Source organism: Onychomys torridus, chromosome 16, assembly GCF_903995425.1.
Source record: "Onychomys torridus chromosome 16, mOncTor1.1, whole genome shotgun sequence".
Taxonomy (NCBI): domain Eukaryota; kingdom Metazoa; phylum Chordata; class Mammalia; order Rodentia; family Cricetidae; genus Onychomys; species Onychomys torridus.
Window position 1 is genome coordinate 49,511,209 of NC_050458.1, and position 22,286 is coordinate 49,533,494.

Genomic DNA, 22,286 nt, shown 5'->3' on the forward strand with positions numbered 1-22,286 from the left:
GTGCAGGTTCCCAAGGAGGCCAGAGGGGACTTGGAGCCCCTGGAATTGGAGTCACAGATGGCTGTGACGCACTCTGGGAACTGAACCTCAGTCCTCTGGAAGAGCAGTAAGTGTTCCTAACTTACTGCTGGACCATCTCTCCAGCTCTTATTTTTTAAAGTTTTATTTATTTTTATTTTATGTGTATGAGTGTTTTGCCTACATATATGACTGTGCACCATGCGTGTGCAGTGTCCCTAGAGGCCAGAAGAGGGTGTCAGAGCCCCTGGAACTGGAGTTATGGCTGGTTCTTAGCTCCTGTGAGGAAGCATGGGAAGTTTGAGGCAGGACTGTTGAATCGAGACTGAACAAGTCGGACTTCAGTCAGGGATGAGAGGTGACGTTGGCTATGGATCACTTGCCTTGTGTGGGCTGTGTGTTCTAGGTAACAAGGACAGTATGTGCAAAGGCTCTGAGGCGGCCACAGTGTGGTGTGTAAAGAGCACCTGAGGATCATGGGGCTGAAGCAAGAGGCACAGGGTGGAAGTGGTCCATCTTGTTTTCTAGAGGCAGCCCTTGGGTGGGGGATGGGGACTTCCGGAAGATAAGAGTTGAAACAGGAAGCACTGAGCAGGCATTGGACAGCCAAGTGTTCTGTTTAAGTTTTATTCTTTTTTTTTTTTTTTTTTTTTTCTGGTTTTTGTTTTGTTTTTCGAGACAGGGTTTCTCTGTGTAGCTTTTGCACCTTTCCTGGAACTCACTTGGTAGCCCAGGCTGGCCTTGAACTCACAGAGATCTGCCTGGCTCTGCCTCCCGAGTGCTGGGATTAAAGGCCGGCTAATTTTTATTCTTAACTCAACACACCTAGAATGACCTGGAAAGAGGGAACCTCAGGTGAGGAATCTCACAGACCAGATTGGCCCGTGTGGCCGTGGTCTGTAAAGGACTGTCTTGACTGGTGATTGATGTGGGAGGGTCCATCCCACAATGGGCAGCACATCCATAGGTAGGTGGGCCTGGGCTACATATGCAAACTAACTGAGCTTGAGCCCATGAGCAAGCCAGGAGGCAGCATTCCTCTTTGGTTCCTGCCTTGATTTCCCTCAATGATGAATGAAGCCCTTTCCTCCTCAAAGTTGTTTTGGGTCAGAGCGTTTTATCATAGCAACAGAAAAACTAAGACAAGGATGTTTGGGGCTGAGACTAGGCATTGAGGGCATGATCTCAGGCTTCAGCATCCTTTTTGGGAAGAGCAGAAGGCCAGGCACCCCACCCACCCCCATCTCCCCACCCCCCACCCCCAGTGGGGGTGCCAGCTGTGCCCGAATGGTGATGCCAGGGGTTCCAGATGAGAGTGGGGCTAGACGAGGAGGGACCTTGAACTCCAGTCTCCTGACAGTCAGCCACAAGGACTTCACCACTGTTGCCCACCTCTCCTGCCCCGCCCCCAACCCCCAGTCTCTCACCTGCATCTTGTGCTCAGATTCTGGTGGCTCCCTAGCTCTCCCTCTGGACAAGTAAGTAGTCTGTGTGTGCCTCTTGCCAGCACCAGTGACCTCCATGGCCTTGTTGGTAAGGTGTGGGCATAGGGGAGGGCCTGTGGCCACAAGCATGTTTGAAACAAAAATATGGATCCTGCTGTGGCGTCTGAGGCAAATATGACATGCCTCTTTCTTTCTGAGCCTTAGAGGGTTAGGAATGGTGGTATGGGACCCCTCTCCTGAATTCTGAGAGAGCCTGGAGATGTGCACATCCACTGAGCTCTTTATCCGTGTGCCCCACCCCCGATGGGCTGTGCTGTTTAAGGTAAATCCAGAGTTAATTTGCCCGAAGTAAGTAGGTGTTCATTTGTAGCTACAGCATTAAGATAATTGCTATGAGGGTCTGTTTGTGTAATATGCAAACACATTTTGACAGCAGCAAACCACTTTGCTGTGAATCATAAATAGACCCCTTGGGTGGTTTGGAATCTGTTTTGCATAGCATGCCTGCTGCTGGAGTGCCTGTTCTGGTCTTGGGCACCAACAAAGACTGAAGCTCCCCCAGCATCACAGATGCCAATGGCTCTCCCAGGAATAAGTCCCCAATGGGGGAGACTCCTGGAGTCCACTGAGCTGCAAAGGGAGCAAGTGGAGGCAGTGGACACAGGCAGGTGTGTGTGTGTGTGTGTGTGTGTGTGTGTGTGTGTGTGTGTATGTGTGTACTGGCAGAGCCAGGCAGGCTGGGGGACAGGGCTGAGGCCCAGAAGCACTGAGCAGGACAGATCTGTTTGCAGCGGGACTTGTCACTCTGGCATTTATGAGGGCCCTCGACTACGCTGGCCCTGCATGGGGCATGGGGGGGGGCGTGTCTCAGGCTCCTGTGAAACTTCACTCCACCTAGGGAGACCCAGAAAGCTGGAGTTATGAATCTCTGCTCACCCCTAGTGGGATTGCTATGATGTAGGTGCCAGTGCCAAGAGGGCTGACACTCCTGTGGGACATGGAGAATTCCCCTCCAGAGTGAGGAGGTTGGATAGAGGCCAGACCGGGTCTATAGCCAGGAAAATGTACATTGGTGGGTGCGGGCTCAGTGAGTAAGTGTGATTGCAGTGGAAGCTTGAGGTTCTGAGTTCTGATCTCTAGCCCCCTTGTAAGAAGCTGGGTGTGAAGCCAGGTGGTGGTGGTGGCGGCGGCGCACGCCTTTGATCCCAGCACTTGGGAGGCAGAGCCAGGCGGATCTCTGTGAGTTCGAGGACAGCCTGGTCTACAGAGTGAGTTCCAGGACAGGCTCCAAAACTACACAGAGAAACCCTGTCTTGAAAAAACAAAACAAAACAAACAAAGAAAGCTGGGTGTGGCTGTGTACCTGTAACCCTAGCCCTGGGGAGGCAGGCAGAGACAGGAGGACCTCTGGGGCTTGCTGTCTGCCAACCTAGCTTTGGGTTCACTGAGAGACCGTGTCTCTAGGGAATAAGGCAGAGACTGACAGGATACCTGATGTCTTCCTCTGACCTCTGCATTTGCATGTATGTGCAGCTGCACACACACACACACACACACACACACACACACACACACACACACACGCATGCACGCACACACCCCACATGCCAGATATATATATATGGCGTATGGAAACTGGGAGTAGTGTGACTCAGTGGAAGAGCAATTGCCTAGCTTATGCTAGGACCTGGATACCTATATCTATATCTATGTCTATGTCTATATCTATGTCTATGTCTATGTCTATGTCTATGTCTATGTCTATGTCTATGTCTATGTCTATGTCTATGTCTATATCTATATCTATGTCTATGTCTATGTCTATATCTATATCTATGTCTATGTCTATGTCTATACCTATATCTATGTCTATGTCTATATCTGTATCTATGTCTATGTCTTATCTATATCTATATCTATGTCTATGTCTATATCTATGTCTATGTCTATATCTATGTCTATGTTTATATCTATATTTATGTCTATGTTTATATTTATATCTATATCTATGTCTACGTCTATATCTATATCTATATCTCTATATCTAATGAGCATCATTTGCTATATGTTTTGAGCTCTTTCAGCTACAGTTGAGTTTATGTTAATGAGGTGACTCAAAATAGTCCCAGCTTAACTTCAGAATGGAATCTACGCCTGAGGAACCAGCTACACTGGAGGGTTGAGCCACTCCTAGGGTCTTTACTGATTAGATGGCCCCTGCCTACATTGAAGAGGGTCAATGTGCTCTACCTGAAGCCACCTGGCTTAAGTGTCAACATCACCCACAAATATCTTCACAGATGAGACTAGTGTTTGAACGAACACCTAGCATTGGTGGCATAACCAGTTGACACAGAAAAGGGACCCTGTTAAGGGCCTGTGTGTACAGCCTCATCTTGAAACAGAGTCATTCCTTAGGACCTGTCAGTTAGCATCTCCGGTGGCTCCTGGGCCTGATAGCCATGTGGTACCTGGTGGGGACAGGATTCGGGGACTCTCAGAACCTCCTAGACCTCTCAGAGGCAGTATGGTCCAGCTTCCTTCTTGGGTCTGTTCAGACTCCTCTGGGAGGCGGGTTCCCACTGTCCACAACACCAGGAGTCAGGTGAGGCTGAGAGCAGTGTGGGATGCTGGAGGAGCCTTGCTTTAATTCCCACTCCGTGGCTGCAGCGGGAAGGGGGCACCCCTTCCTACCACTGGTGCAGTAGGGCTGACTATGCAGACTTCAGAACAAAGAGTCCAGGCTGTGCCAAGGGCCAAAGAGTTTGAGCTCATCAAAGAGTTTGAGGTCCAGTTGATGAGAGAAGAGGGATTCTATGAGCAAGGGACATCGAGATCATGATGGGGAAACATACAGAGAGGACCAGGCCAAACGAGTTTGAGCTTATAAAGGGAAATGGACCCACATGTTGGTTGGCTAAAGCAGAGGACAGGAAAATGGAGCCATCACTGCTACAGAGGCCATGGCTGTGGGCTCTATGCAGTTTCTTTGCCCTGGGGATGGTGTGAGGACTGGCCTCTCAGTCATTACTGGTTCCTGGCCAGCCACCCCAGGCTATGTGTGTCCTGAGCTGTGGGCTCGGAGGGCCAAGTTCCTTTGCTGGCTTTTGCAGTAGGTTTTCCCTGCAAGGTGTGGGTGGGCTCAGAGTCCCAGCCTAGGCATCATCCCACACCAGTGAGATCCCCAGTGAGCTGTTCTCCAGCGTGGATAATTTTGGATTTGAGGAGCACTGGAGAGCAGGTGGGCTCATGCAGCCTGGCCTTGATGTCCTGCGCCCTGCCAGGAAGCAAACCTGATCCTGAGTATGCATCTGGGGCCTGGGCCAGTGGTTCCCCAGCTCAGAGCCTCAGCTTCTCGAGTTAGGTGACGTGGAAAAGTACCGGGGCAGGCTTGGGGAGACTGAGGGTGGGGAGGCCACAGGTCGAGTCTCTGTGTGAGGTATGTGAGGGTTAAGGTGTCTCAGCTGTCCACACTAGTGTAGGAAGGAATGTCACAGGATTAGGATGGGGAGGTAGGTGATCCAGAATTACAGGTACTCTAGTCAAGATTCGTCTGTCTCCATGTCTGTTGCAAGTGTATATGTAGAAGGGATGGGACACAGGAGACTCCTTCCTGCTGACCCCTCTAGGCATCATGCCCTTGGCTCTCTCCTGGGACCTTTGCCCTCTCTGTTCCTCCCCCATTTAGGATGCCTTTCTTTTAGGATCTCCTGCCAGCATTGCCCTGGCAGCTCCAGGGACTTGGCAATAAATTAGCGACTGCCCTGCCTGTCTGACCACCCAGATGGAGCAAAACTCCAGGCCAGAGCCACACAGCAGCATGGTGGCAGAGTCCTGACCAGGGCCACAGATGGCTGAGGGCTTCAGGGAGGATAGACTAGCATGGGGAGGGGGAAGAGGGTGTGTAGCAAGTGGACTAATTTAACAACACCCCTGCAGGGAGCTTCAGCAGGGAGAACTCACTCACATCACCTCACCTGCTGGAGAGCTTGCAGAAGCACAAAGCCAAGAGTCTGGGCTTGCTGTCCTGTGGATGACCTTGGGCTAGTCTGCACTGAAGCAACACAGAGCTGTGGTGATATATTGTGTTCCCCAAAATATTGTGTATCCTAATAAACTTATCTGGGGTCAGATAAGGACAGCCACTAGATATAGAGGCCAGAAAATGGTGGCACACACGCCTTTAATCCCAGGAAGTGATGACAGGAAGCAGAAAGGTGTATAAGGCGTGAGGACCAGGAACTGGTTAAACTTTTAGGCTTTTGAGCAGTAGTTCAGCTGAGGTCCATTCTGAATGAGGACTCAGAGGCTTCCAGTCTGAGGAAACAGGATCAGCTGAGGAAGTGTCAAGATGAGGTGACTGTGGCTTGTTCTGCTTCTCTGATCTTCCAACATTCACCCCAATACCCAGCCCCAGGTTTGTTTTATTAATAAGACCTTCTAACAATTCATGCTACACAGAGCTCTGATAGGTAGAGATTGGTTCTCCTCAGGGCACTGTGGTTGAGAAAGGCACATCCCCTCAGTCACTGCTTCCAGCTCTTGGTAATATTTCTTAAACATTTCTGTAGCCTGAAGATTGGGAGGAGGTGTGTTTCTGTTTTGAGACAGAGTCTTGCTGTACAACCCAGGCAGGCCTCACATTTACTAGTCAGTATCATGAGTTCTAACAAGTTTCACACCTTAGCCTAGAGAGGTCTGACCTCCCTGATTATCAGCACACAGAGCTGCTGTAGTGTCTGTAGTGATGTCTCCTGGTTACATTTTTTTAGTTTCCCATCTGTATTTGAAGACATACACTTGTCAACTCTTCTGTGTTTTTTGTCAAAGAATTAAAGTTGGTTTTTCTCCCTCCCTGCCCCCAACCCCCCCCCCCCCCCGTGTTTATCTGTGGAGGTCAGATGTCAATGTCCAGAGTCCACCTCAATCACACTCTCCACCTTATTTTCTGAGACAGGGTCTCTCACTGAACCTGGATCTTACTAATTCCCCTAGACTGGCTGGCCAGTGATCCCCAGAGCCCTCCTGTACCACTCCCCAGTGTTGTGACTGCAGGTGTGTGCTGCTGTGTTTTGCTGTTTTACTTGGGTTCTGGAGGAGTTGAGCTCAGGTCCTCATGCAGGAACATCCAGCCGCATCCTCAGCCCTGGAGTTCTTTGGTGCAGATAGGAATACTATCTTGTGCCACCCTTCATGCTTGGTTTTTACTAATTATTCTAAATGCCAACCAGAGTTTTAAAATGCTTTACAGACAGAAGTTTTATAATACAAGGGTGGCCTGGGACTTGTTAGAACATGTGAAATAGCTAGGTGCTTTTAATCCCAGCACTTGGGAGGCAGAGGTGGGCAGATCTCAGCGAGTTCAAGGCCAGCCTGGTCCTGAAACAAAGCAAGTTTCAGGACAGCCAGGACTGTTACACAGAGAAACCCTGTCTTGAAAAACAAACAAAGCGGTAAATAAATAGGAGTGTTTTGCCTGCATGTGTATATGTGTACCACATGCATGCAGTGTCGTTGTGGGTTGGAAGGCTGCACTGATTCCCCTGGAACTGGAATTACATACACGTGTCTGCTGGAACTGAACCCAGGTCCTCTGCAAGAACAGCCAATGCTCTTAACCACTGAGGAATCTTTCCAGACCCTGTAGAACTGCTTAAATTATTATTTTTAAAAGTTTTAATTACATTTATTTATTTACTTACTTTGTTATTTTTGTGTGTGTGGGGGGGAACACACACTGGTATGCCATGACCTACACATGGAGATCAGAGGCCAGCTTGTAAGTTCTGTCCTTCCACTGTGCATTCTGGGGATGGAACTGGAGTTGTCAGGCTTAATGACAAGTCCCATGACTACCTGAGTCATCTTATGGATCTGACTATTTTCTTTATAACTCTTTCTTCATCATTTGGAAGGGCTACTTTTAAACAGAAATTCCAAGAGGCTCTGGTCTCTCCAGGTAGTGTGCATAGACTGAAGACAGCGAACACTCTGAGTCTCCCAGTTACTCAGACATGTGTCTTACAAGTGGCACACACCAGCCTCAGCTCATCAGTCAGTGGGGTTGGGGGGGAGGGGGCTCCAGTTGCCTCAGGTGGGCGTGGCTACTTCTCCCCTCACAGTCTTCCAGGGGATAACTAGAGCACCTCCCGTGGCCTGGCCACCTGCAAGGTTCGCATCATTCTTTCTTGGCGCTCTGCTGTCTAAAGGAGCCCTCTGTCATCTCTCACTGGGTCGCTTCCCCAGGCCTGGCCACTACTCAGACCTGTGTATGCTGGAGTTGCTGCTAAGCTTTTACTTGCCCAGGCTGGTCACGGTTACTGACCCCTGTCTGGTGCTTAAAGATTCACCCAGTTTTGAAATCCTCTCCCATCAGTTATTAACCGAAAAACCTAAGCTCTTCTGGGATATAAAGGGGTGCCTTTCACTCCCGGGTCAGGTTTCCAAAGGCTGCCTTCAACAAAAGTGCAAAGACTTGGGTGGAGTCTTTACATGAGGTGGAGGCAGAAAGATGAAGAGTTCAAGGCTATCCTAAACTACATAGTCAGTTCAAGGCTAGCCTGGGCTACATGAGACCCTGCCCTAAAAAAACAAAAACAAAATCAGAGCTGGGGGTTTAGTTCTGTTGGTACAGTCCTTGCCTAGCATGCCCAAGTCCTAGTTTCAATCTCTAACATCATATAAAGTTGATCATGGTGCCACTTGCCTAAAATCCCAGGCAGGAGGATCAGAAGTTCAAGGTCATCCTCAGCTGAATATCAGATTTGAGGCCAGCCCTGTCTCAAAACAAAACACACACACTACAAAAGAAAAGGTGAGTTTAAAAGTCTTGAATCTACTGTGATTGGATGACTTGGGTCATGTGATCATTCCTGTTTTGTTTTGTTTTTTAGTAGCTTGGGGTTTGGCCAGACACAGGCTCCATGTTCAATCCTTGGTACAATTTCATGGTGTGTGTGTGTGTGTGTGTGTGTGTGTGTGTGTGTGTGTGTGTATGAGAGAGAGAGAGCGGGGGGGGGGGGGGGGGGAGGAGAGAGAGAGACTGGGGCCCAGGGATGCTGGGGGCTGACTGACAGTTGTTCACTTGGGCTGCTGGCCAAAAGCCCCTTTACTGTGGGATTGTGGGCCTGGACTGTAGGCCTCACACCTGTCTCTGGGCATCTTCCTGTTGAGCCCTGTCGGGGAGGGAATGGCAGAGTCAGCCACCCTTGCCCCACACAATCTTGAAAAGTTCTGTTTGTGCATGTATGAGGGACGTTCAGTCCCCTTCTCTGTGATGGTCAGCTCTCACGGGGCCCCAGCACTTGGCAGCTGTTGTAAAACTTGGCTTCTGACAACAGTCAGTGGTGACAGGAGACAGCAGCAACAGGTGGCACTGGCTAGTGTGCAGCTCTCAGGCCTGGGTGTCTGCATCCCAGCCCTCACAGTGACAGGTGTGACACTCCCAGGCCTGGGTGTCTGCATCCCAGCCTTCACAGTGACCAGTGTGACACTCCCAGGCCTGGGTGTCTGCATCCCAGCCCTCACAGTGACAGGTGTGCAGCTCTCAGGCCTGGGTGTCTGCATCCCAGCCCTCACAGTGACCAGTGTGACACTCCCAGACCTGGGTGTCTGCATCCCAGCCCTCACAGTGACTGGTGTGCAGCTCCCAGGCCTGGGTGTCTGCATCCCAGCCCTCACAGTGACAGGTGTGACACTCCCAGGCCTGGGTGTCTGCATCCCAGCCCTCATAGTGACAGGTGTGCAGCTCCCAGGCCTGGGTGTCTGCATCCCAGCCCTCACAGTGACAGGTGTGCAGCTCCCAGACCTGGGTGTCTGCATCCCAGCCCTCACAGTGACAGGTGTGCAGCTCCCAGGCCTGGGTGTCTGCATCCCAGCCCTCACAGTGACAGGTGTGTAGCTCCCAGGCCTGGGTGTCTGCATCCCAGCCCTCACAGTGACAGGTGTGCAGCTCCCAGACCTGGGTGTCTGCATCCCAGCCCTCACAGTGACAGGTGTGTAGCTCCCAGGTCTGGGTGTCTGCATCCCAGCCCTCACAGTGACAGGTGTGCAGCTCCCAGGCCTGGGTGTCTGCATCCCAGCCCTCACAGTGACAGGTGTGTAGCTCCCAGGTCTGGGTGTCTGTAGCCCTGAGCCTTTTGGCAGCTCCTGGAACTCTGGTAGCAATTAGGGCCCTCAGCTTCTTCAGACCTGCACAGCTCTTGTGTCTACCACATTTGTTCTTTTGCGTCTGCCCCTAGGCAGTCTCTGGAAATCTCCGTCTGTACTCTGTTTGTTTGGTTGGTTGTGTTTGTTTGTTTGTTTTGTTTTTAGAAAGCATCTCACTACATAGCCCTAGCCAGCCTGAACTTATTATGAGGATCAGGCTGGCCTTGAACTCACAGGGAGAGGGAGAGTCAGGGTTTTTTTGTTTGTTTGTTTTTTAAGAATGCAGCCCCTGGGGCTGGAGAGATGGCTCAGTGGTTAAGAGCACTGGCTGATCTCTTAGAGGTCCCGAGTTCAATTCCCAGCAACCACATGATGACACACAACCATCTATAATGAGATCTGGTGCCCTCTTCTGCTGGGTAGGCGTACATGCTGGCAAAATATTGTATGCATAATAAATGAATGAATGAATGAATATTTTTTTAGAAATGTAGCCCCTGGTAAGTGAACCGTGCTCCAGTGAAAGGCCACAAATCCAAGAACACATGGGCAGCACAAATTTGACTTTCATGAGTTTAGAGGAAGAAACCAAAGACACAAAGTTCACCCAACTTTGGTAGGGAAGCAGTAGATCTAAGGGTAGTTGGAGGAATAAGATCAAAACACATTGTATGAAAGAACTAATAAAAATGAAGGGGGGAAAGCCAGAAATGAGCAAGAAATGGACACCAGCGAGAAGCCTTTAACGGGCCGAGGGGTGACACGGGAAACTGCCTCCCTCTGAGTCCCAAAGGGATTCATTCACATAGCCTGTAGATAGAGCAATGGCTGTGAGAGCCTGGCTGGGGCATCTCTAACAACTGTGGCAGGCCTTCACTCCAGTGAGGGACTCAGCCAGTCACAAGCCTTCTGCTGGGTCACCAGGGGAAGTACTCTCCCTCGGGTCTGGGTAGAAGTGGCTGCAGGCTCATGCAGAGTTCACTGAGGCTGATGGCAGGGTGTTGAAGTGGGTGTGGCTAGACAGAGCTTTGGGAGACAGAGCCATGCTTGCACAGCAAGCAGCTGTGGCTGCTGTGGGGCTTCCTCCAGGCCCTGCATAGCGCTCAGAGCAACCATGCGTGGCTGGCTACTTGGAGGATAATCATCCACTCAAAACATCAAGGCACCAGGGAAGGGTCTAAAAGCTGTTATCTAGGAAGTCAGCTTTCCTCCCTCTCAACATCTCAGCTTAAAAGCAAAAACACACTTGGAAAAGGATGGTTACCATAAAAGCTAACCGTTAATGGTATACCAATAGTATTTAACAGCAATTTGTCAATGCTTGACGATAGGTCCCCCTAACCTAGCTTGCCTCCTGACTCCCTTTAATTCCTGTGTCCCCAGCAGAGCTACAGAGAGACCAGGAAGCAACAGCCACACTGGGGGCCACAGGAGGGCCCTCAATAGTGTCCATGGCCAGCCAGGACCCGACGCTGAGCACGAGTCACCCATTCTACGACGTGGCCAGACACGGCATTCTGCAGGTGGCAGGTAGGTGAACCATCTGGCTGGTCCCCAGACTGGGCAGTATAGTCTTTTAGGTCTTGCAGGATAGTGGGCTGTCACAGGCTCCCTCTGTCCACCATGGCTGTTTCTCTGTTTCCAGTGAGCACTTAGTGTAGGACACATTTTTGGCAGTCTCCCACTGAATCATTCTTGTCACAAAGAAAATCTCCTCTTCCCCTCGCAGGGCTTGGTACAACATTCAACATTGGCTCCTGTCTTTAACTCCGGTTCTTGAGTTAACTTCCGTGGGCTGAAGGGCAGTTCTGAGCCAGGGACCACCTTCCCCCCAGGACTCCTTCTTAGGAGGCAGTTATATCCTCCAGGTGTAACCAGATGTGGCTTCATCTAGGGGTAGTGTAGCCTTCCCAGGGTCCTACAGCCAAATCTGGAGACTTGCCAAAGTTAACTAAAGAATGGCATGCCACCTAAGTGGGTGCTTTTGGTCAGCCAAGGCACCGTAGAAGCTGTGGGGACTTCGGTACATTAATAAGTGCTCTAATGGAATGAATGCTGTTTGGGGATCCGAGGCTGTGGCCTAGGGGGCTGGGCTTGGTAGAGATCACGTGGTGAGGACGAGAATGGGAAATGGAAGGTTCTGGTTCTAAATACCAGAGAAAGGAGGCGGGAAGCATGCTCTTGGAGCTGTGGAGGGGAACAAGAGGCCTGGAAGAGAAAGAGAAGGCTATGCCAAACCTGGTTTTTGGGACGTCAGGTGTCATCCTTACATTTAGATCATTCCACTCAGCACGTCACAGCCTTCTGGGCTTTCCTACGGGACAGACAGACTCTTCCAAGATTTCCCATCTCCCTCCAATTTTGAGGGAACCCTTAGCAACGCTAAATAAAAAGCCCCAAATAGACCAACTTCCACATCCTTTGAAGTAGACTGTGACCCACTCAGACCCTCTGCCTTGCTTTGCTGGATAAAATGATGGACGTGTTGTGCCTGCCATGAGTGACAGCTCTGGGAAGCCTTCCTTTGGGCACCTAATGGGCATCTGTGGTGTAGAGTCGAGGACAGCTAGTGATGCCGTGTTGTAGACTGGGGGAGAAGCGGACAGTGGACTAATTTCAGGCCTGTGGAATTTGCGCCTGTGGATAGTGTTCATCTATTTCCTGTTATTATCATTTCAAAGCCTGTGTATAACGTGTTGGAAGGAACGCTTCTCATAGTGACTGATGTCACGAATGCAGACGCGACACTAACAACTTAATAAGGCAGTGTATGGTTTAAGAGGCAGAGGGAGGCAGGACAGGGAGAGGAGGAGAGAGAGTGTGTTCTGGGTGTGCTCCTGGCTTCTGAGGAGTGTGCAAACCCCTGTTTGGAGCAGCAGAGAACAGCTCTCTGTGGCTGCTGGGCTGGGCACAGACGTCCTATCCCCTGCCTGCAGAAGTGGCATCTCCTGGCTTCTCCTGCACTGAGATGCTGCAGCCCTCAGTGAGCATTGACTAACTGATCTTTGGATCAGGCAAAGGGGGAAGGAGGAAGGGACCACCAACAAGGAGGGGATGCTGGGGAGCCTGGACCTCACAGGGGGTGCAAGGAAGCAGAGGATAGTGGGAGCCACAGACTGGCTTCTGTTGTGTAGGACCCAGGCTTTGTGTGGAGAGCCCTGAAGAGTCAGGTCTGACTCAGCCTTGGGGAATGTCACTTTTTTTTACTCCCCCCCCCCTCCCGAGATAGGGTTTCTTTGTGTAGTTTTGGTGCCTATCCTTGATCTCGCTTTGTAGATCAGGCTGGCCTCAGAACTCACAGAGATCTGCCTGGCTCTGCCTCCCAAGTACTGGGATCAAAGGCATGTGCCACCACCACCTGACAGATCACTGTCTTTTCAAGCAGCCATACTGTGACTCAGAACTTCCAGCTGAGGGGTGGGTGGCCCTTAGACACAGGGCGCAGTTGCCTTTGGAACCCAGTGGCCCAGGCAAGAGAACCCAGTTTGGAAAACTCACTGTTTCTGGTGTTGTGCCCAGAGCCCTTGCTGGACAAGGAAGGGGACTGTGTGGTGGGTTAGAGCACAGAGCTCTAAACAAAGATAGGCCTGGCCAAAGTTCTTAAGGACGGGGAGATGAATGGACGCTGTATTTGCAAGCAGATTGTTCTAGAATCTTAAACATCCCAGGCTCTGGAGCTTCCCAGAGGAAGGATGGTGTGGTGTTGTACATAACAAACAGCTTTCAAGCTGCAGAGGCGTGAATCAGGAGCCCACCCAGGCCCATGCAGTCAGCGCACGTAATCAGTTCATGCTGGTTTATTACCTTTCAGGGCATACATTGTCCTCTGTCCCTGCATCACATTTGAGGGAGTGAGGAGGGAACTCTGAGGATGACTGCAAATACTTCTTTACAACACAAGTGAGTTTAAGATGGGTCTCTTTCTAGAAAGAGAGCTTTGTTGTCTTCCGGGGTCTGTCCTTCAGGCAAGCAGTCAACGACAATTGGACCTGCAGACAAGGAGATGAGCAGGAGCCCCCAAGGGTGCTGGAGGGGTCTCCTCAGACTTCTCAGGGATGAGTGAGGGCTGTGGACTTCCAGAGCCCTCCCAGGCCGCTGGGACAGGGCCAGGCAAAGGGAGGAGGAAGAAGAGGCCACAAAGAAGAAAAAAGGTGGCACTGAGGAGCCCGGACATCACGATTGGTGGTGTGGGGGCTGCAAGGGAGGAGAAAGGGCAGAGGCTCTCCCCTTCAAGGCAAGCAAAGGAGAATGGCAGGAGCCACGGACGGTGGCTGTTCTGTGGGACCCAGGCTTTGTGTGTGAGCCTTGCGGACCGACATTGAGCAGCGGGGAGCCTTTGTCCTGATCCCCTGCTATAGTTGAGAGAGGATGTGGGCCAGAAGAGACATTCTAAATTCTAAATAGAGACATCTGTGCCCTTCATTCTGAGACTGGACATGGAGGCAGCCTGAGGTGCGGAGGCCTCTCCCCATGGTATAGGCTAAGTCATGCCACAGCTCCGGCAGCATAGCTCTGGCCTCTTCCTATACACTGGAAGATGGCCACAGACACAATAAATTGTAGTACTTCTATCCACTGTCTGTGCAAACTATAAATGAATCCATTCCCTCCACCAAGTTCTGTTTCCTAAGACTCTCTGGAGTACAGAGAGAGAGAGACTAGGGTTATGGACCCTGGTGACAGATAATAATTCTAGGGTTGCTGGAAGAGAGGGTCCCAATCCAAAGAGCTTCACAGAACAGACATTCATTCTCATGGCTCTCAGGTTCAGAAGAATCCAAGGTGTGGGTGGGCTGGTTACCTGGAGGCTCTGAGAAAATTCACCCCAATCTCCTCAGCATCTGGGGTTCTGGCATCCCTTTGACCTCTTGACCTTTGACTCTCACTGTACTCCCTGCCTCCCTTGGCCCGTGGCTTTGTACTCTCCTAGGTCAGTGTCTCTGGCCTCTTCATTCTAAATCTAGGACAGCCCTATCTTAAACTTCCACCTAATTAAATCTGTGGACCCTGTTTGCAAACAAGGTCACATTTGGAGGGAGGCTCTAGGAAGTCATGAGTTGTTTTGGGGGGGAGGGGAACAGTATTCAACCCAAAGCTGCCTCTAAGGCTGCTTTCCCTGAAGTCTACCCCCTCAATGTCCACTCAAGGGCAGCACTGCCCAGTGCAGTGTGATGGAAATGCTGTGGCTACTCGATCCAAGATGGTGGCTCCTCGTCATGTGTCACTGCTGAGCCTGCAGCGTGTGTGGCCGATACCTGAGGGTACTAGATGCCCACGGCAGCCAGACGCCCTTCACATACCATGACTCCACAGGAGTTGCCTGTCCTCTTTCTGTGTGCATGGGATGGTGTGTTCATAGATGTGGGGCACAGTGTGGGGGCCAGGGTGGGCAACAGCTTGATTAAGAAGTCGGGGGAGTCAGGAGGGATGACATTGGGGCTGGCACAGGAGGATGCCTTCTATGAAGTGCATGTCAGATGTGGTGGCACATGTCTGCAATTCTGGTGCAGACATGGAAACTCAGGCCGGAGTGTCAGAGGTTCTGGCGAGAGGCAGCCCAGCGCCGCCACAAGACATCTTCTCCTTGGAACCTCCACTGTGGTAAAGCTGGGCCTTTTGTTTGTTTTGTTTTGTTTTGTTTTGTTTTGTTTTGTTTTGTTTTGTTTTGTTTTGTTTCGAGACAGTGACTCTCTATGTAGCTCTGGCTCTCCTGGAACTCACTCTGTAGACCAGGCTGGTCTCGAACTCAGAGATCCACTTGCCTCTGCCTTCTGAGTGCTGGGATTAAAGGACGCACCACTATATTTGGCTAAGTTGCGTCCTTGACTGCATTGCAGAAAAGAATTTCAGGATGGAAATAAAAAAGAATAAAAACAAAGAATTTAAGAACAGTTTGGACTATGCTGTGGTGGTGCAAACCTTTAATCCCAGCACTCAGAAAGCAGAAGCAGGTAGATCTCTGTGAGTTCCAGGCCAGGCTGGTCTACAGAAGGAGTTCCAGGACAGGCAGGGCTGTTACACAGAGAAATCCTGTCTCAAAAACAATCAAACAAACAAACAAACCAATTCAGAAGTAGTCAAGTTAGTTAGCAAGTTTTTGTTTGTTTTGTTTTATGTGTATGGGTGTTTTGTCTGTGTGTATGTCTGTGCACCACATACTTGCCTGGTGTCTGTGGAGGCCAGAAGAGGGTGTCAGATCCTCTGGAACTAGAGTTATAGACCATTGTGAGACACCATGTGGGTGCTGGGAATCGAGCCTGGGTCCCCTTGAAAAGCTGCCAATGAGTGCTCCTAACTGCTGAACCATCCCTCCAGCCCTCAACTAGCCTGTAGGGGAACAGCTCACAGGAAGGGGACAGCACACACTTGAGTGTGAGTCCTGGATTCTGGGGAGTCACACTGAAGTGTCTTCACAGCGACTGTATGTATTCACACCACATGCATGCAGGTGCCCACGGAGGCCAGAGGGCATAGGTCCCTGAAACTAGAAACACGGGCAGTTTTGAGCTACCTGGTGTGTGTGCAGGGAAGCAAGCCAGGGCCTCTGCAAGAGCAGTGAGTGCTCCTCCCGTCCCCGCTGAGCCATCTCCCCGGTTCCAGTGGTTGTGTTTATGATTCTGCGGCTTTGGAAGCTACGTTGTCCAAATAATATTGTGTACAATGAGGTTGAGAGATCAGGCAAAGTCAAAGGAGCTGGGAAGATGAGGACTCAGTGGGGAAACTGCTTGTCGCATGAGCTGGAACAGCCGCGTTCATTCCCCCAGAATCCTTGTAAAAGGCTGGGCAGAAGATGCGCTCCTGGAATCCCAGCACTGTGGAGGTGCGGACAAGGGTCCCCAGGGCTCCCTGACCAGCTACTCTTGTGGAATCAGTGAGCTCCAGGGTTAGTGACAGGCCCTGCCTCAAGAAATAAGAGGGTTAAGAGAGAGACCGAGGAAGATGCCCAACACAAACCTTCAGCCTCTGCCTGTGCACACAGGAATATATACACACTCTACAACACACACAGAGATAGGGGAAGTTTTAAAAAAAAAATCATGTTTTAAAATTTAATTTAGGGCCTGGAAAGATGACTCAGTGCTTAAGAGCACCGTCTACTCCTGCAGAGGTCAGGAATTTGATTCTCAGCACACACACATGGCACCTCACAATCATTTGTAACTCCAGTTCCAGGGGGTCAGGCGCTCTCTTCTGGCTTCTGCAACACTGCATGCATGTGACACACAGACATACATGCAGACAAACACCCACACACATAAAATAAACTAATCTATTGTTTTTAAATAAGATGGTTGATTTATTTCTTTTCCTTCCTTTTGTGAATGTCATTGTGAGGTGGATTTATGGATTGTGTGGCTTAAATTTAGGGGTGAACAGGGAGTGCTGACTCAGCTAAACTCAAGGCCACGAACATTTCTTTCCTAAGGAAGCACAGTTCACTGGTTGCCTTTAATGTCTGTGTTTAAGAAGTCTTTAGACATCTTTGCACAGTCAGCTCTTTTGGCTGTGTTGAGCCAAGAGTCAGCAAGGACAAACAGGATTCCAGGTTGAGGTCATCTGTCCCTTCTTCTGTCCCCTTTTTTCTTTTTATCCTGATTCAGGAGGCTCTCTCACTTCAGGCTAGCCTGAGCTACATAGTCAGGCCTTGTTTCAAAAGGGGTGGGTGGGGGACTGCTGAGATGGCTCAGTGGGTCAAGGTGCCTACTGTCAAGGCTGAGTTTGATCCTGGGTCCCACATTAGTGGAAGGAAAGAACCATCTGTCACATGTTATCCTCTGATCTCTACACATGTGCTGTACTGCACACACACACACACACACACACACACACACTCTGTGGGAAAGAAAGAAAGTTATGAAGGAAGGTCCCTGAAGCCAGGTCTCCTTGCTTTTGAACCCTGGAGAGCTAGTCTCTTTCTGGTGCTCGGCACATGTCCTGGTTTCGTTCACCTGTGCCCTGTGTTTACCTGTAACAAAGTGTGAAGGCCAGAGCTAGCACAGCCCATCATTTTCTTCCCATGTCTCTAAGGCAGAGTTGTGAATAAAGCCCCAAGGACCCAGTGGGCAGGAGCTGTGACTCCAGGCTGCTGCTCCTCAGCATAACGGGGGGGGGGGGGGGGGGGGGCTGCTAGTCCTGATTTCATCCTTCACTGTGCACCTGGGGTGCCATATGGATCGAAGGAAGGTCCAACCATCGCCTGGGGGGTAGCACATGCAGCACCTGGGACCTCAGCAGCTACCTATCCTCTGGGGAGGGGCTGTGTGCTCTAGCTCACTAAGGGCCACCATATGCCTAGGCTCTGGGGATGGCCATCAAGTCCACTTGAGAGTCATCTGAGGAGGCTCCTGTCACTGTCACCTACCATGGCTGCCACCGGCACCATTTGTATGCTGGGACCAATTTGCTTCTTCCCTAGCCAACTGAATTATAGGTACTATCTCTCTGAAGCTGAAGACCGTCCTGTCCTGTCCTGTTCAGGGGCAACTAGCCTCTGGCCCTTCTGGCCTTCTCCAAGACTCAGAGTCCTGGGACACTTTCATGAGAAGGAGGTAGCCAGATCCTGTACTTGAAATCCAATGAAGAGAAAATTAAGCTGGAGGGACCTGGCACTGGTGACGTAACTCGGCAGCCCCAGTGTCCCATCTGTTAAATGGAGTGATGGCTGGCTGGAAGGTTTTCTCAGAAAATGTGCACATCACATACCTCCCTCGGGTATGACCTGGCCGAGCCCCAGCCCTTTGCATCCTGGCTGTTAGCTCACACCTTTGTCTGTTCCTCCAGGGGATGACCGCCAGGGGAGACGCATCTTCACATTCAGCTGCTGCCGGTTACCACCCCTGCACCAGCTCAATCACCAGCGTCTGCTGGAGTGAGTACTACCCATTTCTCGGCCCCGGGCATCTACCTCCCAGGGTGACCATCTTCGTCTCAATTCCCAGTGTGGATCTGGAGACACGCTAAGCTCAGGATCTTCCTAACCCACTCCAGAGCCATCTGGGAAGGTTCCCATCACCAGGACTACCATGGATTCACCAGCACCAGTAGAGTGGTGGACACTGGCTTGATTCCCTCTTAGCCAGCTGAGCTGTGGGCACTGACCTCTGAGGCTGGGGATAGTCCCCTGTCCTGGGTGCATGGAGGCTTGTCTTTCATTCCTGATGGATACAGGCTGTCTAGAGGGCAGGAAGGTATGTTCCTGGTAACAGTAGATCAGCAAGACATCTGTGCTGGATAAGACCATAGTGCTGGGGCGAGGGCAAGGCTGGAAGCCACATGGCCTTGAGTTCGAATCTCGGCCCCTCCTGCAACAGTTTGCTGTGGCTATCTTAACAAATGATCATGAATCTAGAGCCATAAAACGGTAGAACTACATCATATGCAGAACAAGTGTGTATGTGTCAGGCATACTCCCTTAGTGCATGCCCCAGGGAAGAGCAGGCAATCCATCTCCCTTAGCTCCCAAATACCAGGCAAATCCTTGCACCTCTTGCCAGGGCTGCATCATGTCCACTCCGCCTCCATCTTCACACACTTTGTCTCTCTGAGGGTCTTTGCTATGGACCCATGAAGGGACCTGGGCCTGGGTTTGCATCTCCAAGAGTTCTCTTAAAAGCCCATCCTGACGGGTCCAGCATCCACCCACCCACCCATCTCTTAAGACCCTGGATTCATCATGAGCACCTCTCTTCCAAATGTGGGGTGGTCACAGTTTCTGAGGCTTTCCTGTGGATTTCCTTGGGGCGATGTCACATCTCCTTGTTGTATGACCTTGGGTCAGTGAGATAACACCTCTGAACCTCAGGTGTCACCTAAGGAACAAGAACATGGAGTCTCCATGTGGTTCTGGAGATAACCCAAGCGTGGTCTGCTCCAGCACCTGCTGACTGTCCATGGGTTCTGTTTCACGGACATCAGTAACTCACAGTGTAGAGCAAGTGGCTGTCCTGAAGAAACCTTGTGTCTTGTGCCCTTCAGGTATCTGAAGTACACTCTGGACCAGCATGTGGAGAATGACTACACCATCGTCTACTTTCACTATGGCCTCAGCAGCCAGAACAAACCATCCCTGGGCTGGCTCCAGAATGCCTACAAGGAGTTTGACCGGAAGTACGTACAAACCACCTTGGGAGACACAGGGGTGGGCTGTACACAGGGACTGAATGGTGCAGTCATGGGCTATGCAGTGAGTAGAGACAGATGCAGGGGTCTCATTTTAGTGATGGAGAGAGTCCATTTGGGGGAAGGCTACAGCATCTCAACACTTCTTCTGGTCTGTTGCAGGAGGCAGAAGTGTATAACATACCTGGGGGTGGGCATCTGGGTGAAAGGTGGTGATTTATGTTTGTTTGTTTGTTTGTATTTTTGAGACGGGATCTAACTGTATAGCCCTGCCTGGCTGGAACTCTCTATGTAGACCAGAACTCTGTGTCCCAAGTGCTGGGATTAAAGGAATGTGCCACTATGCCTAGCAGGCCAATGGTTTTGGCACAGTGACATCTGCAGAGGTTGGAGGCCACCTGTGTCCAATGCGAACAGACATTCGTACTCACGCTGCAGGATGAGAGAGAGCATAATTGGCCATGAGCAGGGACAAAGTCCTTGCTGGCTGCCTGTTTCCGGCTCTTCTAACCTGGGTCAGCGGGCACTAGACAGAGGTAGGAGGAAGATATGGCTGTGGTCTCCGGACTGGGGGAGCCAAACTCCAGTGTTTAATTTCCCCACTCTCAGCCAGCTGTGGTGGGGCATGCTTGTAATCTAGAGGTGGAGGCAGGAGGACCAGAGTTTAAGGTCGCTCTGGGCTATGTGAGTTTGAGGCCAGACTGGGCTGCATTCGACCGTGTTTCAAGAATAAGACCCAAACAAAACAAATCAATAAAGATTTGCCTACTCTCTAGGAAAGGGAGATGGGGCGGGGATAGGATTGTCTATGTTGGCTCCATAGAAACAAAACAACCGCCCAACAAGGTGAAATGTGGAGGGTGATGAGCCCTCTGTCCCTAGAGGCCTGCAACTGTGACTCCAGCTTCTCTTTCTACTGGGAGAGCCGTCACACTGCCTCTGCTCTGCCCCAGAGGCATCCTACCCACTTCCCTCTTGGGTATCTCCCTCAAGCCAGGCCATACCTGCTCTGTGTCCACCCCTCACACAACCTGATTCCGGGAGTGCTGGTCCTGTTCAAGGCTTCTAGTGAGAGCAGCCGCCTCGTCAGTGGGTGTGGGGCAGCTCCAGGCTCCCCTACCTTGTGGCCAGAGATTTTCAGATGTGATTCATCAGAAGCTCTTGGCTGATCCACTGAGGCCACTTGGTTGTAGCATCAAATCTCCAGATGGCCTTTGTGCCTGGCCTCACTCACGGTTGGCGCAGAGGGGGTGGTGGTGATGATGGAGCACTGCCCTCTCCTCTCGCTTACGTCAACAGGGACATGCAACTTGGTGTGTCACTCAGTGGGGTATGTGTAAGAACTAAGTCATTGGGAGGAAGGTGATCTCGGAACAGCAAGAGCAGACTGTTGGTCCGAGGTTGGCGTCCTCACGCCTGTGGCTTAGTCTGCAAGGGTACGGGAAAGTTCACTGTAGAGGGTCTGAAAATCAGTTTTTGTAGAGAGTAGGAGAAGGGAGGGCCTGGCTTTTCCAGTCCCAGAAACTGTGGAGGTTTTTTTTTTTTCCCTGAGAAACTTTTTTTTTTTTTTGAAACTGTGAGGTAAGAGATCAGTGGGATTGCCTGTTTTTTCGACCTTCTGACCTTCCCGGCTGCAGGGTGAAAGGTAAGTCGCCTGTTTCCTATGACCTGAGCTCCAGGGTGCATAGTGGGGGTTAACTGCATTGTGGAATTCCACAGCCGCAGATTCCTTGAAGCCTGTCGTATGGCCTCGATTTTGGAGGGGTGACTTCCTTTAGTATGCCCTTTATCATATCATGTATTGCTCACACGACATAAATTTATCTTCACCCACCGTTGCCCCGCAGCCTGGCTCAGGGTCCTGTTTCACCCTTCACTCTCTCCAAGCTTCCGTCGCCCTCTGATCCCAACCCTGGAACCCGTCATTTCTCCCAGGATGCTGCCTCCTCCCTGACCACTGTGTACTTAAAGTTCCTATCGCCTTTCTTGCCTTGGGCCATCACGCTACTGAGCAGCCTCATGAGCTGACAGTGTGAGCTCACGGCAGCCCAGCACCCACTCCTCGGCACACTCACCCCAGCTCCTCCATCTGGCTTGACTTCTCCCTGACACAGCCCCTCCTCTTTCCAGATGTCCTTACCCACTCTGCTCTGGTGTCCCATGCCAGGCCACCTCAGCCCTCTGCTCAGATGCTTTCTTTGTCTGAGCTTTGATTCCTGTCCTGAAGGACGTAAGTCACACTCACCCCCAGCCCCTAACCCGGCCTCCTGGTGTGTTGTTGCTGCAGTTTAACAACCTGGCTGTCGGGCTGGCTAGGGCCCCTCACATGATCTCTGGAGTAAATCCTGCCTCTGCCCCCCATCGTGGCCTCATGCACACTACCTATAAGAGCTCACTACTGGTGAGCCCTCTAGACAGGTTATTATGAAAGCTGCAGCCAGGTCATCTTGGTTTAGGGCTGTGCTCCAAGCCCCCAACCCAGCGTCTGTATTTGCAAAAGCAGCCACAGCCACAGGCTCCACGTCACACACATCACATCACACACATGCAGTGTAA

The 22,286-nt window shown here is 51.0% G+C and overlaps 1 protein-coding gene across 4 annotated transcripts in view; it reads left to right on the top strand.

Annotated features, from left to right (window-relative positions):
* Arhgap8 (Rho GTPase activating protein 8) overlaps positions 1 to 22,286 on the top strand; it is a 44,676-nt gene that overhangs the window by 4,976 nt on the left and 17,414 nt on the right. For 2 of the 4 annotated variants that reach the window (XM_036207970.1, XM_036207973.1), the window contains exons 2-4: positions 10,995 to 11,141; positions 18,393 to 18,480; positions 19,587 to 19,718. In XM_036207970.1, the coding sequence (XP_036063863.1) occupies positions 11,063 to 11,141; positions 18,393 to 18,480; positions 19,587 to 19,718 (299 nt within the window). In that variant the 5' untranslated portion in view covers positions 10,995 to 11,062. The remainder of the gene's footprint in view (positions 1 to 10,994; positions 11,142 to 18,392; positions 18,481 to 19,586; positions 19,719 to 22,286) is intronic. The other 2 variants (XM_036207971.1, XM_036207972.1) reach the window with 1 other exon arrangement.